A 23,018-nucleotide genomic window follows, 5' to 3' on the forward strand; every position below is an offset into this window, starting at 1 on the left:
GACCCTGGAATGTTGAGTTTACGGGAAGTATACATACATAAATTACACGCTGCTTATAAGAACTTTTTACTTTAGGGTACTTTTCTTTTGTCTTTTTCAGGTGAACTTCGGTGACACTCTTGAGAGCGGCCTCCGGCTTTATGCCCTTTTATACCATCTAACATCCCTCGAGCGGGACAAGGTACGCCCAACGCGGGGAACACCCACCCCTGACAAACGACCTATTTTGTGTTGAAAATGAAGTGCTTTAAAAATTTCACCACCACATGCGCTCGTCTTTTTCAAGTTGGCAATGCATGTGTAATTTTTGTTGCCTGGGTTGTGTCTACAAGATTAATCATTGTGCATAAAAGTGTGGCCACACACAAATGTTCAAACCAAAAAATATGGCAGCATAAAAGCATAAAAACAAAAATATTGACATTTTTCTTGTAACAATTTGGTAAAAAAGGAATTTCCACGCTTAATATAAAAATTTTCAGTCTAACTTAATTTAATAGTAACCTATTAAACAAACGAGGGGCGATGAGATAGTAAGTCAAAACTGAGAAAGTTCTACACAAGATGATTCACCTTTGCCTTTTGCACTTATTCACTCTGGCTTTTGTTGAACTAATTGCATCATTTTGTATATTTACAGCATAAGATGTGCTAGTAGAAAACTTTATAACACCAAACTGCTTAGTCATATATCTAAGAACAGTTATCCAATTAATAATAATGGCAATAAACCGAAGAATGAAGTTGACGTGGTCGTGGTAGGCGCAGGCCTTGCAGGACTCTCAGCAGCAAATCATTTAATCGAAAATGGCTTCCAGCAAACCATAGTGTTAGAAGCAACCGAACGTTGTGGAGGACGTATCATTTCAAAACAATTTGGTGATGCATACTGCGAGCTGGGCGCAAAATGGGTACCAATAAATGCAAGCAAAGATACCGTCTATAATATGATACAAAATATGCGGGGATTGCAGAAAAAAGTGATACCAGCAAAAGATCGCATGTTTGTAAATCTATATGGAGAAAAAGTGGACAAGAAACTGCCAGAACTAATAGATATACTTTATAAGCGACTGTGTACGCACATACAGTTCGAAGAGAAATACAAAACGGGAGAGATTGAGGATTTAGATAGCGTGCATACTTATTTTAAGGCAGAAACGTCCAAACTTGTGCATTCGATATTCAAGGGTCACGATCAGGAAACAGCAAACGAAATATTCAACTCATTAATAAAAGAGTTTGGCAGCTTACTGGGCTGCTCGCTGGAGTATTTGAATATCGAACACATAACCAAGCTAAGAAGTGGTGCGAGTAATGAGAACTTCATTTATATACCCACAGGACTAGATAATATTTTAAGTTTGCTCACAAAAAACTTGGCTAAAAAGCAACTGCGTATTGGAAAACCAGTAGCACAAATTAACTGGTACATACCAACGAAGGTGGGCGAGAAATCTGTAGCATGTGTTGATGGTGACGTCTATCCTGCAGATCACATAATATGCACTGTACCCTTGGGTGTGCTGAAAATCTTTTCCGAAAACATGTTTAGACCTGCATTGCCGCCAAATAAAATGAATTCGATCAACAAACTAGGTTATGGTAGTCCTGTAAAAATTTATCTGGAATATGAAAAAAATATCGAATCATGGTTATGTAGCAGTTTACGCCCAATATGGACTGGAGATAATGGCAAAAGCGAATTGGCGTGGACGAAACAAATTGTAGAAATAGCAAAAATGCCAAAAAGTAATCGCGTAGTTGAGGTTGTTATTGGTGGCGCATTTTATGACAAAATTGAAAAGTTGCCCGATCTTGAAGTGCTCGTAGAAATAACCAAATTAATGCGTAATTTATTGAAAAACTCCAACATACCATATCCCACATCAATGTTGCGTTCCAATTGGGGCTCGCTAGCATGTTATTTAGGCGGTCGTCCTTACTTTTCCACTGGCAGTACAATCAATGATGTATTCACACTCGCCGAGCCATTGGGAGCAATGAAAAGTTTACTATTTGCTGGCGATGCAACAATAGTAGAAGGTTTCGGTACGGTGGATGGTGCACACAAGAGTGGTATTAGAGAAGCGCAACGCATAATCGATCATTATAATAGCCAGTTGATGGGGTAAACCGTGTTGAAACCAAAGATTCCAAATCAAGGAGGCGCAAAAAATGTGATATATTCATAGTCAGTTTTATTTAAGAAAATATATCAACTTGAGTTACATAAATGTATATAAATACAGCTTACTTACAAGCTATGTTATAACAGGACAACAACAACAATGCAAAAATGCTAAAAGTTTTAAGTAAACATCATTAATTTCAATATCATAATATAGTAAAAATTTCAACACTAATGGCATACATATTTACATGTATGTATGGAGTATTTTCACAGAGTCATTCGTTTTCATTGAACCATTTGAAGTGTACACCAATATGAATGCGCAACTTCAGGTTCGTTCCCTAAATGAGTCACTTATTTATAATATTATTGTTAAAAGCCTGGCTTTATACTTAAAATGCCAATTAATTTGTTAATACTTTTTTTTTACTCTTTACAGGTCTCGTTTGCCGCTTTACAAATTTCCTGCCACGAGTAGTCCATATCTTCAGGTCTAGTAAATCTTGAACATACAGCCATGCGTAAAAAGTAAATATCATTAATTTTACTTGGCACCAAATGTATATTACCACGCCCATTAATATGTTTTAAAAGCTTCTCATTTTGATCATTACAGCCCTTCAAACGAAAGCATACCAAAGCCATATTTACATCACCCACAATTTCGAAACGTTCATCAGCTCTGCAAAGTTTGGCAAACTGCTGCGCATAACCACAATGACGTCGTATGTGCGTCTGTAAATTTTGTACACCATATAAACGCAAAACAAACCATAATTTTAATGCACGGAAACGACGTCCCAGTGGTATTTGCCAATGTCGGTAATCAGGTGCTGAGCCTTGTTGATCATGTTTTAAATATAGCGGATCCACATTGAAAGCATTCACTACCCAACTGGGATCTTTTAACCACATAGCACTACAATCAAAATTCACTAGCATCCATTTGTGTGGGTTGAAATTGAATGAATCGGCTGTTTCCATGCCTTTCATCAAATGTCGATATTCAGGGCATATGAAAGCGGCTCCTGCATAGGCAGCATCCACATGCACCCAGACCCCATATTTGTTTGCGACAGGTCCACATTCGTCCAGGTTATCGAAAGCGCATGAGTTTGTTGTGCCTAAGGTTACAACGGCCTGTTGATTAGAAATTTTAGTGTATATAGAATTAGACATAAATTAAGTTAGAAAAATTAAAAATTGTACAAATAATAATTTATTAGCTTTGAAAATATAAACACTATGCTAGTGAAACATAACCACTTTTCTTATTCTATAAATTAGCAAGGTTAATGGGTGAGGGTGAGAGTTTTCTGTTGTAGTTATACAAATTCGTTGGATTTAATTGCAGCAACTACTCGGATAGTTATCAACATCTTACAGATTTCGTACCAATGTAGCAATATCTACAGTGTAAGACCATCATGAGGTTGTTATTAGAGGAGTTGGTTGCGCTAAACAGTTAAATAACTGGTTTGAGATTGTGGGAATACCTTCCAAAAGAAAATATAGAAAGTAAATAAGTCCAGGCTATTGGCTGTTAGTGATACGTACATACACATAATAATCAGTAGAGGCTCTCTATCGACCTCAAGTTTTCAACGGAAGGAAATGGTGAGATAACCTAAATGTAGTCACGGTTCGATATAGCCATCACATCGCTTCCGATACAGATTCGCGCATCTTGCTTACGCATCTAGATTCAGCAATGGATTGTGAACACGAACTACACCCACCAAATTTTCTTGCACAACAAAAATATTAGGGCATGGCGCTCACCTTGGTCGCTAAGCAGCTAATATACCTTTCTTTGTAAGTGTAAGCCTTCGGAAGGAAGCTTTCGCAAACTCCCCAAAGTTTAAGAGTAATAATATCTATAAGGGACTCCTTTGTCGCTCCAGGCTAGCCCGACTTCTGCGGAAGCAGAAAACCCAACTGTTGTTGTTGTATTAACGATAGCAAAGCACCATAAAGGTACTAGCCCGACCATCTTGGGAACGATTTGGTATGACCACATGCAACCTTGTAGGCCATCCCGCCCTCGCCACCCTCTAGCTCCATGAGGAACTTGGGGTCGCCAGAGCCTCGGCTGTTAATGAAACAGGATTCACCACGGAAAGGTGAGGTTGACAATAGGGTTGGAGAAGCTATATATTACTCTGGTAACCGCCTGAGAGGGTTGCGATACACAACCCCTTGAATGAATTTGGTATTTTAGTCGCTTCTTACGACAGGCATACCTACCGCGGATGTATTCTAATCCCCCTAACCCGCTCCTAATAGATGCTTGAGAGATTTTAAAATATGCTTGCGGGATGAGCGTTGATGCGTACCTTGGGTTTCTTCCCAAAACTCGTTCTGATCTCCCGGTTTAATAAGAGCCCCTGCATAAGCTGAATATCATTAATTCTCCAGTAGGAATGCCAGACCGATCCCAACATTTAAGTGCTATTGATTTGATAAAGCCCTACAATTCGGTAATTACTGTTCAGACGAATTTTTTTGCTAATATCCTAAGATTGTACAAGATCCATAAGTCATAAAATATGGACAAGGTCATCTTATGGCCTGGTAACTTCGCGATGGTTTTTAAGTTAGTACGGACGCGTATCGAAATCAAATCTGGCAGGGAACTTTGCACATCGGTAGCTCTCCCCTCAATTTTCTGGGTCACGCCAGTGGAACCCGATTTTTTTTTTTTTCAGAGTCCAACACACAATTCTTTCAGAAGAGGGAAGTAGAATTCAAAGTGAGTCGTGGAGAAGTGATTTCGCGTGAGGTTATCATCTAAGGCTCCGCCACTTCCCACCACTTCCAGTTCTATGTTCGGAGCAATCCTCACTGCAGCTTGCCTAAGCTAAACTGGTCCATTTCCTCCCGCTCCAGAAAGGTATCAAACCTCATCGCGTTTTTTGTTCCTTGCTTCCGAGTAACGCAGCTAACTCTCAGGCAACAACATTTGTTAAGCTGGGATTTAACTCCAGGGACAATATCAACTTCTGAAAGAGAGAAATAGCGATATGTGTCTAGTGAGTACTGAAGATTTGAAAACAATGACTGAAAAGAAGAAATCCCTTGACAATATCCGGGCCAAAAGCAATGCTATGCATCAGGTCACTCTTGCAAGCTCCACAGCAGTAATTCGACAATCCACACACCATATTAGGCCTTAGAATTGCAATTTCTTGATATATACTTACATAAAACGGTATAAGCCCTTCATCCAAATCTTGCTTGATTGCTTCTTCCAATGCTGCACCACGAAGGCTATTGTTTTCATCTGCAGCCACTGCACGTAACTTTACACCACCCAAAAGGCCAGCGCGTTCTACCGACGAATGAGCTTGCGATGAGCTGTAGCCGACCAATTTGGAAATAATCGTATTTTCACTCCAGTCAAGATGTAATTTTTTGATTTCTTGAATTTTCTTAGCTTTAGCACCCAAAAGAGCGACAAGTGTTGCTTCGCTAGCTGTTCCTTGTATAACCCCACCACCTTTACCTCCAGAGCAGGCTAAGAACTCTTTTGGTAAACCAATCATTTTACCTAACCAATCCAGCATCACAACCTCCAATTCAGTACAGGCGGGACTAGCAATCTTTAAATGTGAAATGAGAAAATAAAATTATTAAGCAACTTTTTTATGAGGATGCACTCCCCTTACGCAACTTACCCAAGAGAAACCAATGCAAGCAATAGCTCCGCTTAGCATGTCGGCAACTATGGCCGGATATGAGTTCGCTGTTGGAAAATAAGCATGGAATTTAGGACTATGCCAATGCGTAACACCAGGCATTATAACACGTTCGATGTCTTTCATAACATCCTCCCAACTTTCAGGCGTTTCTGGAGCGGAATCGGGAATAAGTGGACGTAAGTAGCCAGGTTTTACATCTGAGAGGACTCGTCTGGAAATAGTTGAAATAAACATATATCATAAATCTTTCGTTATGAGGTTAAAATGTCGTAAAAGCGACTTTTGGGGTAACATGTATACTAGAAGGGTTGCCCATCACTGATCGTAAATCACTGCACAAATAACAGGAAACAGTCACGCAAAGCGGTAGTTGCGCTTTACAGGTGTAGAGGGTACCTCCGAACTGGTGGTAATCATAAAGGCAGCGACTGTTTCAGAGCCGCATAGGCTAAACAAGTTAAGAACGCGTTCAAAAGTCTGAAAAAGGGATAATTGGTATATTGCGGGACATCATAATGTTAGAAGTGTCTAACCCATGCTGAACATTTTTTTTTTGCTGTTATTTTCTTTTTTCCGAAATGGTCATAAAGTCATAGAGGACATAAAGTTAATTGATCTTATGACCATTTGAAGTGGTCATAATGTCAACTGAGTTGTTGGCCCTTAAACTATGTCATTACACCAATAAAGACATAAAAGTATTCCTATCGACACCCTTATTTGGCAGCAGAGGAAGGGGAAGACCACCACTTAATTGTTGCTTCCAATACGTGGCGTGACTTGTTGGGTGGTTAAGCGCCAATTAATGATGATGATTATGTTATTTTCATACTGACTGCTCAAGATTTTCAATGTTTCCTCCTTTGAGAAGCGAACACCTTCAAAAGTTACTCATACGCCCCGACGAACTTTTAGCGAGTTAAATAGAAGGCACGCACACTGATATGATACGGAAGTAAGAAGTCAAATTAAGTATATATGTACATTAGGGTGGGTCAAATTTATTGTTGAAAAGGCACATCCAGTTTTTGAATCTATGTGCCATACTGAGTAATATTGCCCATGGGACCATAGGTCTGAAATGAATTTCGAGCCTCACTAATTTTGTTAGAAAATTGTGTATCAAAATGGATGTGCATCCTGAAGTTTTTTTTCCCCATACAATTTGACCCGCCCTAATGTACATAAATGTGTTCTTCATTTATTAAGTAGCTAACATTTCAAACTTTCCTGATATGCAAATGATCTATTCTAGTTTTAACAAGCTCTAATTATAGGCATACTTTCACTACAAAAGTCCTCACAAAAACACCTTGCGATTTCTCTAATTGGGAAAGCAACACAAATTTATGTAATATTAAATGCATTCAATTTATTAAATTAAAACAATGCAATCTAATGTTAAATTTTGCTTGTTATTCGCATAATCTCATTCACAACTCATTTAAGTACATTTTTAATTACAACGGTCAAGGTTGGCGTTTACTCAGTCACACTACGGATAATTAACGTTAACAACAACTCCATTCAAGAACGGGCACACGTACTACCTAATTATATATGTATATGTGTATGTATGTTTGTGTAAACAGTCACTGCATTTGGTGTTACTCATTCGTCTTGTTGGGCTTTTTATTGTTTTTTCTTATACAAGACATACATATGTTTTGCACAACCGTGAAGCTGGCTGAAGGCCTACTAAATAATAATTATGATTTGCAATAAAAAGTGAAAGTGCGAAACAGTCACTTAAAAATCAATGTCAGTTAATTAAAGTAAAAATTAATTTTCATTTATTCTTCCACGCAATACCCGCGATAAATAATATCTCGAAAGAAATCGTTAGAACTAATTAAATATCCATTTTTAATTTTTGAAATAATTCTTCAGATTCGTTATAAGCGAACCTTAAAATATAAGAATCTTGTGTTGCTGTTTTAGGCCCGGTTTTTAAGTAGTTGGTTAAGCTGAGCTTAAACTAAGTTTGCTTAAGCTCTAGTCAAATTTAAACTCCAGTTAAACTACTGAGCAGTTTTTCAGTCTCAATTTAAGGCCGTCCTTGGGGTATGATTTTTTGTGCGGCAACATTGGTTTTCTCATTATCTAGATAATTTGTAGATACGGCAACAGCTGGATTTTGTTTACCCAACAAATATGGAAAAAAATTCTCCAGCGAAATTATATATATAGTTCCGGACATCATTATGTAATTATTCTTAAACCATATTGTTCTCGAGTTGATATCCAATTTCATTCTCCAATCACTATCCAACCTTTGAGAAGTTTTGTAAAATTAAAAGTTTTCGAGTTGATCTCATTCTCAGTCATTAATATATTAAAATTAATATCCTAATTTCGAGAGATCTTGAGAGATGTACAGTTCTCAAATGAACATTCTCCAGTTGATATCCTACATTGCATATCGAGTTGAGGTGGAGTTGAAAAAAATCTTCAAGGTGGTACCACCAAAACCAACAGCTGTTTATTGTGAGAAATAAACACCTGGTTAATAGCAGCAATGAAGCGTAAGTAAAGGGCTTTAAATGCCATAGACTGAAGTAAAGAAATAAATAAATAAATAAATAAAAATAAATTATATAGGCGGCCGCCGTGTTGCGATGATAGCATGCTCCGCCTACCACACCGAAGATCCTGGGTTCACGCCCCGGGCAGAGCAACATCAAAATTTTAGAAATAAGGTTTTTCAATTAGTAGAAAGTTTTTCTAAGCAACGTTGCCCCTCGCCAGTGTTTGGCAAGCACTTCGTTTGTATTTCTGTCATGAAAAGCTCTCAGTGAAAACTCATCTGCCTTGCAGATGCCGTTCGGAGTCGTCATAAAACAAGTAGGTCCCGTTTCGCCAATTTGTAGGAAAAATTAAAAGGAGCACGACACAAGTTGGAAGAGAAGCTCGGCCTAAAATCTCTTCGGAGGTTAGCGCGTCACATTTATTTATTTTTTAAATTATATACATTTCATTTTATTTTCGTGAAAATACTCTAGTATGGAATCTTACATTTAAGTCCAGTCAAAGAACAACAAGTTGTTAATTAAATTGTTTCAACTTATGTAATATCATTTTTTGCTTTTGCTGAATACGCTATGATTCTCGAGTTGAGCTACTGTAGTTATCAACATGAGCTCTAATGGTACTCAATTCCAAATGCTTGTTGGGTATATTCGACGCCATTTCGAACGAACGCAAATAGGTTAACTAGAGTTTAACCCTGCCAGATCCGCCGCTTAAGCTCAGCTTAAACCTCAGTTAAAGTAGACTGATAAACTGCAGAATAAGTTTAAGCGTAGTTTAACTGACAAACTGAGTTGAACTTGTACTAAAAAACCGGGCCTTAGTGAAAGATTGACCAGAGGCATCAAACTTGTAGCCATACCAAGGTGAATGCGCTTGTAGTCGGACAATTAAATATTTTATTGTATTGTTTCGCCAGACTAGGTCGTCGGTTCGATCGACCATGGCTTCCTAATGATGGAAAATCCTTAGAGCTGCACGTTACTGCCATTGGGCTGTTTCACTCTCTTTTGTGTACCATTCTTCTCTCGTCCTTGTTATTTTAACAACCCCGAATTTCTCGCTCACGCAACGGGTTAACTATACATACATGCCCACTTTCTCTTAAGCCGTCTCCTCTTTGTTATTAGTTTCAATATCTATTACAAAATGTATCTTGGTCGTACGTCTATCTGCCCGGCGAGGCGTGCGTAATGGTCAAAAATATAAAATGGGAAAAATAAACAGCCAACGTTATTTACCGATGCGGCCCGTAGTAGGAAAGGCTCCGTACAAATACTGCCGAATATATGTACTCCCTAGCTGCTAATCATACACCAGGTTAGCAGCGTATGACAGCCAGAGTTAGGAGCGTTTGCCAGTTAATGGTCACATTAAAACATTTAATGGTTTGTATCGAATGCACCGATAGGGTTTTTTTTTTTGAGTTGCTGACACATACTTTGACAGGAGTATGCTCTATGGTAAGATCAGTCAAATCTTTGTTAGGATCAGGCAGATCTTTATTGACTGTAATGTTTTTCTTCAGTACCATGAAGCATCCAGTAAACCTATAACATCCCGTAATCAATATATTCGACACAGCCTATATGCATTAGAGTAGAAAAGAACGTTTTTTTTTTTTGTAATCTCCCCTTCTTTCGGGTAACGGATAGTGGAAGAATAAGATATCACACTTGTTTTGTACACAATGCCGTTTCCAAAACGCCCTATCTCAGAATTCGATTGAAGAACGCCCTATCCATTGTGAATTCATACAAGTGAAAAATCCTTCTATTCCTCCTTTGCCATACCTACCTGTCAAATAATAGCTGACAGGGAGAATGGCTGTCGCGAATGGCCAGAGAATGGAAGAAAGCTTTGTTTTTTGCACGCGGTTATTAAATTGAAGTGCCATAAATCGCCCATTTGTATTTCAAAACACTTTTTCTTTTAAGAGTTTAAACAGAAAATCAGACTATATATTGATTTTCATTTCTAAAATCTAGTTACTAGATAAAATATGAGCATCCAGTTAAGCAAACATTTTAAAATATGTAAAAAATGCAATATACCAGTCGTTAAAAAAATTTTTTGTAAACCTAATTATATAAATAATCGAACAACGATCGAACAGGTGATCCAGGCTGTTTACTATTGTGAAAATGTTTTTTTTTCAAACATTCGCCACTTGTATGAATTCACAATGGCCCTATCTCAGAATTTTTTTTCGTAAACGCCCCAGCTAATGTCAATATGTATTGAATTTATGCTCAGAGGGGGCATTTTTGAAACAAATTCTGAAATAGGCCGTCTTTGAAAAGTATTATGAGATAGGGCGTTTTCGAAACGGGAGCTGAAATAGGGTGATACAGTGTGTACAAAGCAAGTGTGATATCCTAGCCATCAACTGTATATATTGCATATTCCCACTTCAATCATTACAATATTTCAGGTACACCGACCTCCAATTCGTATTAATTTCAGCTGTCATAAAAGGCAAAAAAAACTTATTAAATTTGATAACCAAACTTTCTTACCTATCACGTATATTTTCCAAATAATCGGCAATGTAATCCACCATGGATTTGGCAAACTCTTTAAACTCTGGCACCTCCATGTCGATCTATTTAGAAGTAAATAATTATTATGTGGTAGGATAAAGTTTTTTATTAAATAAGTGAAATTATATAAGTGCAGGAATCTACTTAAATATTTACTCACCGAAACATTTGGATCGAGTTTATCCAAATTTATATCAGAGATACCCTTCACCAGTTTTTGTTTTTCCAAGTTATCATTCATGTTAGTAATTTGCTAGTGCTTTGAATGTCTTATAAATAATTTTTGTTGTTAGTAATAAAGTTGTAAATGAAAAAATATAACATTTAAAGTGATTAATAAATCAGCACCCAGCTAGCAGAGAAATGTAGATTTTACGGATAGTACATTTTTCCATAGTTTTTCGTATCCGAAAACTGTCCTGTTGGGCTGACTTGTTACCGGATAGAAAACTTTTTAATATTCTTGCCTTAAGGGCCTGGGGAACTTATCACGTCCATATCAATATAAGCTGTCACGAATGGAGAAAGAATGAAAGACAAGTCTGCTTATTTTCTCGCGGTAAAATAATTGAATACCCATTTGTGTTTCAAATCAATGTTTTTTTAAATGTATAAAAATAAAAACGGACTACATACTAATATTCGTATTGAAAATCTATTTAATAGTGCAAATATGAGCAGCCACTTAAGCAAACATTTCAAATATATTAAATAATACAATTACAAATCGTTTACAAAACCCACTCAGCATTTAGGTGATAAAATTTTGAATTTCCCTACATATCAATACAATTTGATTACGCTTTCTGACTAAAAAATGAGTTATCATACAATTGAACAAAATAAATAATCAAATATGAATACTTTTGATGATCAAAAACTGTATATAGTTTTTCAATCATATTTTGCAATCATATTTGAATCAATTGTGTTTACTTTAGGTGATCAGCAATTTTTAATCATTTTTCATTCAGCTTTCTGAATCTTTTTCTGACAATCTTTGTTGACTGAATAATGAATTTTATACTTATTAAAATTTTACTTTTGATTGAAGATCTTATTTTTTCGCATACACACATTTTTTCAATCCTGAAGTTCAGAAAAAATATATTAACATTTTATTATTCAAGACAAGAAATAATGAATATACTGCTCCTAACAAAAGATGCCCCAACCATTTCTCCACCTTCGCTTCCCAGAAAACACAAATCCAACCATTAGACAATACAAAGGTTGTGAAATATTTGAACCCCAGGTAAGTGAAACTCTCTTGACATATGTACCTGGATATGGCTTCAACATCCCGTACCATATCGTATTTTAAGATGTTGGCGATCATATCTGATGGTGGATGTTGTAGTCGCAGGTGTATATTGGTCTAGTTTGTTTGCGGATTACCTTTGGTTCAAATAGCTCACTTCTGCATGATTTCTTCCCCTGATGAAATAATATTAGCATTTAGTATCTATCTTATTTTGTATGAGATATGAAGAATAAATGCATGATAATCGCATTCAAAAATTATTCAAAAATCTCAACCAAAATGATTGAAATATGTTCACGAATATGATCAGAAAATGACTGTGAAAAGCAATCAAATATTACTCTTAAGACAATTAAAGCCCAATTTTACAATGATATCAGATATGAACAAAAAGCGTTTCGAAATACGAATCATAAATGATTATTCAAGAATATTCACATTTATGGTACATTTTTCTCCCGACGATACGTTAATTTTCGAACAGAAAATGCTTTTATATTTGAACGTTTTTAATCATCTTGGGGTATGATATTTGAATATTTTTTGATCAAAATTTTCAAAAAATGCTGGCTGGGAAATGTTTGAAAAACAAATGACTTAAAATATCGATCAGCGATTTGGCAGGTGATCCAGGAAATGTTAAAATAATTAGGCAATTTACAAGGTCTCCGATTTGTTGTGCTATGCTTTAATCAAATTTTATATTTGAAACCATGGAAGGAACTCAAATCTTAAAATTTAAATAAATACGACACTCTTGTGAATTGCCCAAATGTTTAAATCATTCGATCGATGGCAGAACTTAATAAAGAAATTTTAATTGAATCTTGCGCAACCAATATAAAAGTATCTTATCAGCTGTTCAATCAATTAAAACTTACAGCTTGCGCTGCCATCTAGCGTATGGTAGCAACCTCCGGTAATGCAGTGTAAATATTCACAATAGTGACATACATAGAAATAGATTTGTGTGCTCACAATCGTTTATTTTTAACAAATTATTTTAATAAAATAAAGCTAAACAAAAGCACTACGACCAAAATGGCCAAAGCTCGCTAATAGCCCGAATCTCCATCTTTACAAACAAAACTTTATTTATAGATTTGGACTCCAAATAAGAGCGAAAAAGGGAACCGTGCATAACAACAGCAACTATAAATAATATATATGATACCGACTTCCAGCAACATATACATATGTACTTGTTCTCCTAAAGACTATATGTAGCGAACAGTGGAATCGGAAAAGCTCTTTCGAAGCAGCCATTCAATTAGCTAATCAAGAAAAGTATGGAAAAAATCGGGCTTACAATCCTTATAAGCGTACAGCATAATTTTGCTCAATGAAGGTTATAACCACATTTGTAGACCGCAACTTCGGGAAGTAAAGCTGGGATGTACATCTTCAACAATAAATCTCGATTATTGAAACATTTTCTTGAAGTCTGATACATAGGTAGCTATTTGCGTAGATTAATATTATGGGAAAGGAGAAGGGGCTGACGTTGTCCAAAAAAACTTATTTATTTTCCATCCTGTGGAAAACTGTAAGTTGTATGTATTTCTAATTGAACACTACAATTAGAAATCTGCAACTGGACTGAAACATTTGATTGAGGAAAAAATTTCAACAAATGCATTCAGAGCGCATGCCCCTATGTTGTATATGAATTTTCAAAATTAGCAGAATATCTCAAAATATAGTACTTGTGCAACACGGCGTATGAGTAATGTTATTTCGTAGTAAATAAAATGCAATCACAAAAATGTTAGGAAAGTTCCAGTTCGTAACTTCCTCCACATTTAAATTCCGATTCTGACTTCGGTTCCGAAAAATTTTTGGCGTACATACTTTTTTACTTTTTCGTGTAGCTTGTATCCACCAAACGAGAATGCAACAGAAGAGTATGGGCTTGACAATTGTCGCAAATACCCAATGAGAGAATTTGGCCGATGGGCCCTACGTGCATCGTAGCATTGTCTTGCATGCATACAGTGCCTGTGCCGGAGACTTTCTCTCTTCCACATGGTGTTTTCACGGCAACTTGCTAACTTTTATAATGCCAAGATATTTTGGACACTTATGCTTTTCTTACAGTTATTCCTTCAAACGTAGGCTTGGTACAATTGTTCATCAGTTTTTTCCGCGTTGACGATTCGCCCCATTCCAAATGTCCAGTCATGTACAACCTGCGTCTCATACATCAGAGAGCTAATTATTGGTGGTAGACATCTGCCGCTTATGATGACTGAAACATCATCTGCGTACGCCGTGAGTTTGGCTGGTCTTCTGTCGAGCCGCCTAGGCAATTGATTGATGGCCAGCATCCACAGCGTTAGTGAAAATACTCCACCCTGCGGCGTTCATTCTGCAGCTTAACATGAAGCCGATCCAATTTGTTAAAGCTGGATGAACTTCAATCGAGTTGAGAATGTCCATGATTGTTAATTTCAAGACATTATTGAAAGCCCCGGCAATATTCAGAAAAGCACTTGGCATAAACAAAGTAACTGTCAATTGTGATTTTTATTGTAAAAAATATAGCCGTGAAACTCATTGGCAAAAGTTCAACGCAAATATTTGAAATACCCTGCAAAAATCGCGAGTACTCCATGCATGCATGTATGGAGTACTCGCTATGGACCAAGCGAGTGCTCCAAAATTAACCACAATTCATACAAAAAATATGGTCCAATCAACATTGCGATGTCCTAGGACCGGACCATATACTCCAGCTCCGCATTACATCAGAGTAATCCATGGAGTACCCACAGTCCAATAAACATCGTGTAGTGATTACAATCGTTAAAAACGAGCAATGATCGGCTTACAAAATGTTCGTGTAGAAACATGAGTTGGTCCATCGCCGCATTACAGTGGAGTAGAATGGTAAGTACTCCAGTGGACCACATGGTCCAACGATTTTTGCAGGGTACATACATATATACATAGTATATGCATATTTGTGTATGTATTTTGCTAAAAAGCTTTTTCAAATTATTGTCAGCCTTGATTTTGTTTCGTTTGTAACCAATTAAATGAAGTCAGTGTTACAAGAACTTTAAGCAGCAAATTCTATGAACTGGTATTGATATTTGTATGAGTGCATGTGTATTAGAGTGGGTCAAATTGTTTACCCATCAGAAGTATAGACAAAACGTAATCTACAGATGATTCTAAGAAAAATTGCTGAAGACACCATAGCTCTAAGTCCGATTTCGAGGTCCCGATTTTTGCAAAATAGATATTTTGCATTTCAATGTAGGGTTTGGCCAAAAAATCTTCATAGCTTCTGATAGAATTATAGGAAAAATATCATATTGGGCTTACTTTAAAGGTATTTTACGTACATTTCAGGATCTGTATTAATATCTATAGTGCTTTTGAATTTTAGTAGAGATATCAGGCTTAAGTTATGTGAAATTAGTCTAAAATGGACTTCGAATACTATATTATCATTTTTAACAAATTTCTTACGGAAATTTTTTTTTTCTTTACAGCTAAAATAAGTTCAGAACATTTTCAAGAACTTTCATTCAGACAGTTTTTCTTTTTTCGAATTCGTTTTAGTATAAAATTCATCAAAAATGTAGAAAAAAAAACACAATTTTTATAATTTTAATATAATTTATTTAAAAAATTATTTTTTTACTTAGAATTGACCATTTTAACGTATCTTTCAAAATAAAAGCAATGTTATGTTATTATTTTTTAAATCTTTTTTGGTCTCCATTCGTGATTGTTTTTCACGACTTGATCATCTAGTGTTGCCTCATGATAATCTAAGAATTGTTTCAAGTGATCGTATGGAATATTTGTTGTGAATGCCGGTTCAGATAGTAAATAAAAAAAAAAAATTCTACTAAATAAATAATACTACGAATTCGAAAAAAGAAAAACTGTCTGAATGAAAGTTGTTGGAAATATTCTGAACATATTTTAGCTGTAAAGAAAAAAAAATTGTTTAAAATGATAATATAATAGTTAAACGTTCATTTTAGGCTAATTTCTCATAATTTAAGCCTGATATCTCTACTAAAATTCAAAAACACTATAGATATTAATAGAAATGTACGTAAAATACCTTTAAAGTAAGCCCAATATGATATTTTTCCTATAATTCTATCAGAAGCTATGCAGATCTTTTGGCCAAACCCTACATTCAAATGTAAAATACCTATTTTACAAAAGTCGGGACTTAGAAATCGGACTTAGAGCTATGGTGTCTTCAGCAATTTTTCTTAGAATCATCTATAGGTTACGGTTTTGCTATACTCCTGATAGGAAAAAATTCATCCATAAAATTTGACCCGCTCTAATGTGTATGTATGTACACTTTGTTCAAAATTTAGAAAGAATTTGTATCACTAAACTAAAATGTTAAAATACGTAGCTAAATTTGTTAATGCATTTTTTGAAAATGTAATTTGTATGTACATTTATTACTTTGTATGTATTTGTGTCTAAGTTCCTGGGGGGTTGTTACAATTATAGCATATATGACACTACTTTATTTTTGCTTGGATTCCAAGCTAAAAAAACTGACGAAACTTTATCGGAACTTCAAAACACACAAAAATTTCTATCATGAAAAAGCGAGACCACTATTCCCCCATAATTAGTGAGTTTGGCATGTTTTTGTTTATGTTTTACATTTTATTTTTATATTAACATTTTTAACAATAAAAACAATGCAAATAACAGACGCAAATTATTTCGGGCTCTAATGGTTCACTTTTTCACAAGAAACTTGATTTTAATTGTGTTTTTATGCACCAAATTTTCAAACTAAAAACAAGATTTTCATTTGTCAGAAAAAATTAAGAAAAAACGGCCGAATGTCAAAAAAACCTATCGAAAAAAAACTGGCCCGTTTGTTTTTAATGAACTAGGTTGTATTTTTCTTGTATTTCGTTAGTTTTTTGAAATATAGTTTATACACCTACACCAGTACTGAAGCCGTATTAGGAGGGAGTGCGACAAAAAATTGAATATAAAATACAGGAAAAAATACACGAAAATAAAGTAGTGTCATATAGGTATATTTATATTTTATATTTATTCAATACTGTCTATGAAAGAACATTTCTTACAGACTAATAACAAAGGTGTAGGTTACAAAATAAACATACCTACATAAAATAAGAGAGTAAAATATTCAAAAAAGCTTGTTTTCCCATGGAAAAATCAAGGGAAATACTGTCAGATAGAATATTAAATTCGTGCATAGATCTTGCAAGAGGAGCATTACCGGCAAATTTAGTTTTGACTTTTTTCCAGTAAAAAGGATAGGTGACGCGAAGATTTCGCCTTGGAATGTTAAAAGTAATCCTTTCAAGAAGATAAGGGCAATCTATGGTACCATTAATAACATTAAACATGAAAGTCAAAGATAAGATTGACCTACGGGTTTCGAGAGATTGTAGGTCAAGTAGCATAATACGGGATGCATAGGGTGGAATGGGAGTATCAAATTTGAGGGACCGTAAAGCGAAATTAATTTGAATACGTTCCTTTCTTTTTATTGATACCTGGTTATACGGCCTCCAGACAAAAACTGCATATTCAAGGTGTGAGCGAACAAAAGTTATATATAACATTTTAAGAGTATAAGGGTCTGAGAACTTGGTGCAGTTCCGACGAATAAAGCCTAGAACAGACAGAACATAACTCGTATTGATATTTTGAGCAGTGGAACAACTTTCCAATATTATTTTTTTACTAGCAGCAGCACCTGTTAGGAAGCGTTAATTCTTAAATCATTAACTTAAAAACAATAATTAATTTATTAATTTTTATTACATTCCCTTATATCTCACACAGTCTTCTCAAGCCTTCAATGAAGTTGAACTTTTATGTTTGTATATACATAAATACAAATTCAATTTTATGTTTTATCACACTCACCACTCTAATCAAATTAACGTTCTATAAAATGCTCTAAGTGACTTTTATGAGCAGCAAATTCAATTTTCCACAGTAGCACAATAACAAAGCAATTGTCACTATATTACTTTGTATGTGCGTATGTATATATATTTTTTTTATTTCTAAGTTAAGCGTAAGCTCACGACAATACTTGTTGAGTTAACTTAAGCACGAGCGTTTAATAACTGAAAAGACTTCAATGATTGAAGCGAAATATAAAGCATAAAGCCTCCCAGGACCGGTTCAGCAAAAATACAGAACAAACGTTAAGTGCGCAGGTACCTTACTTAAATAGTATATGTACGTGTATATACTGTTTTAACAACAAATGGTTGAACTATACTAAAAACGCTCATTTGGGGAGCGTGTTTAAGTGATAAACTGTTTACATATTACAAACATTAGACCATATCAAAAAAAAGTGAGAGTACCTAGTACTCGTTAAGTTCGATGTGTTAACATACAGATGTAGTTCTAGAAAACGAATGGTTTTAAATTAACTAAAACGCACCCAAGGGCGTAGTTAAACCACAAAGGAGGTAACTTTACCGAAAACAACTAATTTCGGACTTTCTGAGGTGAGCTTCAACAAAAACCCTTGTCGGTATCGGTTTTTGTTGAAGCTCACCGTTTCATAATCGGCTTATTATCGATAGCGTAATTATCGTCGAGTTATCGGTTTACCGTTAGCTTATTGTCGCTGAGTTATCGGCATACTAGATTTATCGGTATTTGTTTAATAACAAACCGATTAGTTGTCCATTACAAATCCACAGCACGCCGATACCAAACTGGTAACATTCCGATATCAGATCGATAACTTTTGATAACATCTCGCTAATTTGTTGACAACATGGCGATAACTATGATAGTATATAACGTTTCGACAGTATATACTTTCCGATAACTTATCGGCAATTTTTTGATAACATTTCGATAACTTTTGGACAAATAATTGATAGAGGATGGATAAATATTAGATATGTTACTATAACTTTTCAATAAATAATCCATAAATTTTCCATAATAAATCGATAACTCGTCAATAAAAAATCGATAAGTCATTGATAAGCTTTGTTATCAATAACTTATAACACTTCGATAATAAATCGATAGCTCGTCTATACCTCCTCGATAAAACACCAAAAATAAACCGATAACTCGTCGATAACAAAGCGTTTGCAATTCGAATTTGACATCTAATATTTTTTTTGTTTTCCCCTCATTTTCTGTAAGCTATCCTTACTTTCCTCGCCTTGCCTTGCCTTAATTTGCTGTCTGACTTCGCTAATACCATGAAAATTGTTTTCAAATTATGCTACGGTGTAGGTACTTACCTTGCTCTTTAATACTCCGCCATAGCATACCACTTCCAAAGACTACGCTTACGATTACATTTACCTTATATTCTGGATTCCATATCAAACAATTTATGAAATTATTAACGGTAATGGCAAAAGTTAAAGCACAGATATCGGGGCTGCCATCGTGCTCGATACTAATGAGTACTATAGCTGAAACTCATTTTCCGACAAAAGATTTTACCTCTTTGACACGGATGTGGGACCAAGGAAATTAGTTCTCTGGACACCGTTACGCAATGCAAGATGTCGTGCTAAAGATCGATTTAACAGGAGACACATATGCAGATTACGATGCTGTTGTAGTAGTGGCCCATAAACTACAAGCATTATGTAATGATGCCATAGGAAGAAGTAAATTTAGTACTTGAGACGGCTAACCATAACGTAGAGAAGTGATATTAGTGAGCTCTAAATGGTATGTTAACGAGTTTGTCTTAAGCGAAGGCGAATAATGCGTAATATGGGTGGCACAGCTTTAACCATCTCGACCGAAAGAGATTGGTAAGAAGCTTACCAACATACTAACATATACATACACATCGCTTTAGATACAGAGAGGGTGGAGATAGGGATACATATAATTTTTTAGGCAGAACTCTATAACTAGCCACTCAGGCTAGTATCTATTTCATAAACCTCTATAAATGTGAAGGTAATTTTTCCTAGATTACCTAAGGAAAATAAAACATAGCACAGACATATAATTCAAAGAGCTAATATAGTCCAACTTTTAAATAAATGCCTTAGCGGGTAAAAGCCTTATTTTCTGTAACGGTCTTATATTCATATATTCGTATGGATTAAACAGAAGTAGCAATACATGTAAATATGTAGCATTTTGCGCTTGTGACATGATGCGCTACTATTTATGGGAATGTAAATCGAAGTGTGTAATCTCTACCAGAAGCTGTCGAGTCCCACGAAACCCCCACTTCATTACTAATTGCAAGTCTTGCAATTTTTTGCAAACCGCATATTTGTATTAATTCCAATAGCAAAGGAATCTCTCTGAATTCGCAGAGCTTTGAAAGTCATTGTAACATATAGACCGTCTTATATATCTCTACTCAAGTCCAAGCAGCCTCTGGTTTGAGGAAAAATTAAATATCAAACTTTTAACGGCGCTTTTTAATGAGGATGCTGGTCCCCCGTTAAAGTCTGATGGTGGAACCTTAACCTTATCTCTCCTTAATTTTTCTAATATTGGCACCAGGAATATCATAAGTGTTGGAACATTTTCCTTATGCCCAGTGGCTTAAGTTTTTCGTACTCTCGCTTTTGTGCCTTTTTATTTTGCTTGGAAAACATTCAATCTCTATAATTCACTTAAAACGTTTCAATCCCAAAATGTGGCCCAGAACAATTTTGCATAGAATCAATGAACATAAAATAATCATCAACCCCTCTTCTTCTTCTTCTTCTTCTTCTTCTTGTAGCGATAAAAATACTCCCCGATTGGAAAACTCCTTTACTAACGAAAGGCGAACTAGTTGCCGATATCCAGAGAGTACTGAGATTTTAGAGGGATTACTTCTCTTCCCTCCTAAATGGAGACAACTATGTGCTGCCCAGTGAGGATGAACCCGAGACCGAAATCGACGATGAAGGAATTATCGTCCTCGCACCTGATTACGCCGAAGTCAGAATAGCAATAACCAGACTAAAAGTCAACAAGGCCGCAGGCGCTGATGGATTGTATATGGAGCTATTAAAATACGGTTAAGACTCCAGCTATTAGGAGTGATACAGCTGTCAGATCTAGAAGCAGCAAGTGGCTTAAGTCCTAGGAAGCTTCTAGTATTTATTTTATAACATAGGTCCTGGTTTTTGATAGGGTTTTTCAGTTTGGCCGTTAAAATAAACTTCTGGCAACACTACGGACTCATTCAGTCTATGGGAGGTCCTCATGGACCGACCAGTTTAACCTAACCTAACCTATTCAAATACGGTGGTGGGGAGTTGGCAAGGCGCATGTATCAGCTTCTTTGCAAAATATAGTCGGATGAACGCATGCCTAAGAATTGGAATCTAAGTGTTCTTTGCCCAGTCCACAAGAAGTGGGACCAAGCAAAGTGTGTAAATTATCGCGGAATCAGCCTTCTTAGGATCGCATATAACGCCTGTCAAGCGTATTGTACGAAAGATTAGAGCACACCTTGAATCGGCTGACTAAACCTTATCAGTGCGCCTTCAGACTGACCTGGTACTTCTACCGTCGACCACTAGGCGCCGAAAAAGAGTTGAAACACATCACCTATTCGCCGACTTCGAAGGCGCAAAAGGACCTGCCTACATGCAATTTTTCCCGCAAAATTAAAACGGCTGTGCAGAACGGGACAAAACGAAGTAGCTGCTGTCATCAAGCAAGGAGGAAGGGCCGGTTAAGTAAGTAAAGCCCACAAGCCTTAATTTCTTTTCAAAAAGGAAATAACGGCCGCCAACAAAAGGAAATATTTCCTTGTTTAAGGAAGTAAGGCCCGAGTGGTGCTTGACAACAAAACCCGACCATGTAAAATAAAATCAATGCTATCTTGAAAATTGTGTACCTAAAGAAACGATTTGTGAAACATACATATATATATATACCTACATACATATGCACGTTCTCACATTCTCTATAACATTCACTTTTGCCTATTTTTACTACAATAACAGTTAGTAAGCCAATAAGAAGTTTTTCAATAACTTAAAAGTCATACTCGAGCTTGAATTCAATCTCCTGGTCCATACATGTATATGTGTGTGAATATGCCCATTCAATGACGTACGAGTAGTACATATATATTCATACAACAGATGTAGACACTTTTTTGTGTTGTCGAAGTTGTTACAGTTAAATATTTTAAAAACTGGTATTGAAGTCATTCATACCCTCGAATGAATCACAAAAGTTCAACTTCAACAAATTTATTCCGAAATAAAAATTATTCAATTTATTATGCCGTGTATTTATAAAATAACATATTGTAACGAATTTAGGGGAATTCCACTTATTTGAAACATGCTACTAACGTTCGAATCGCTAAACTGTTGAATAAATAACTCCAATATTCAATAATGCAAAATGGTCTTTATTAGAACACTTTTTTATTTATTTATTTGTTTAAGTCAATGAATTTTAATCCTTACAGACTATGATATAATGAAAATGTAAAAAATACTTATGCCTAAAAGTAATCGGTGTACCTAGAAAGCAGACTTCAAAATATTCATAAATTCAGCCCTTTGTATAGAAAAATCAAGAGCAGCGGAATTACTTATTGAGTTAAGCTCCCGAATAGCACGCGTAATGGGAGCATTACCAGAGTAATTCGTTCTGAAACAATCGTAATAAAATGGAAAGGAATTTCTGAGAGATCTCTAGGGAACATTAAATCGAATCCTTTCGAGCAAATATGGGCAATCAATGTAGCCATTAACAATATTATACATGAATGACAAGCACAGTATAGATCTACGATATTCCAAAGACTTGAGGCTTAAAAGTAAAAGACGTACAGAGTGGGAAGGAATCGGCTCCGAAAAATTTAACGGCCGAAGGGAATATTTAAGGAA

General features: G+C 35.7%; 2 protein-coding genes across 4 annotated transcripts; one reads left to right on the forward strand and one right to left on the reverse strand.

Annotated features, from left to right (window-relative positions):
- The first annotated feature begins 378 nt into the window (after positions 1-378).
- LOC137239208 (protein anon-37Cs) lies at positions 379-3,274 on the forward strand. Of its 2 annotated transcripts, XR_010949302.1 has the most exons (4): positions 379-533; positions 641-2,466; positions 2,574-2,662; positions 2,751-3,274. XR_010949302.1 is itself a non-coding variant. In XM_067764237.1 (2 exons), exons 1-2 carry the CDS (start codon positions 526-528, stop codon positions 2,133-2,135), a joined length of 1,503 nt encoding a protein of 500 aa, XP_067620338.1. In that variant the 5' UTR covers positions 379-525; the 3' UTR covers positions 2,136-3,274. The 2 variants fall into 2 exon arrangements, 1 of the variants encoding a protein (XP_067620338.1); XM_067764237.1 differs by having other exon boundaries at positions 641-3,274.
- Ddc (aromatic-L-amino-acid decarboxylase) lies at positions 2,180-18,293 on the reverse strand. 2 transcript variants are annotated; one of them, XM_067764235.1, is made up of 6 exons: positions 18,079-18,293; positions 11,068-11,176; positions 10,884-10,969; positions 5,812-6,046; positions 5,338-5,736; positions 2,180-3,274 (listed from the first exon to the last, which is right to left on the reverse strand). In XM_067764235.1, exons 2-6 carry the CDS (start codon positions 11,146-11,148, stop codon positions 2,561-2,563), a joined length of 1,515 nt encoding a protein of 504 aa, XP_067620336.1. In that variant the 5' UTR covers positions 11,149-11,176; positions 18,079-18,293; the 3' UTR covers positions 2,180-2,560. The 2 variants fall into 2 exon arrangements, with proteins under 2 accessions (XP_067620336.1, XP_067620337.1); XM_067764236.1 differs by lacking the exon at positions 11,068-11,176 and having other exon boundaries at positions 18,079-18,292.
- Positions 18,294-23,018: the final 4,725 nt, after the last annotated feature.

Source organism: Eurosta solidaginis, chromosome 2, assembly GCF_040869045.1.
Source record: "Eurosta solidaginis isolate ZX-2024a chromosome 2, ASM4086904v1, whole genome shotgun sequence".
Lineage (NCBI taxonomy): Eukaryota > Metazoa > Arthropoda > Insecta > Diptera > Tephritidae > Eurosta > Eurosta solidaginis.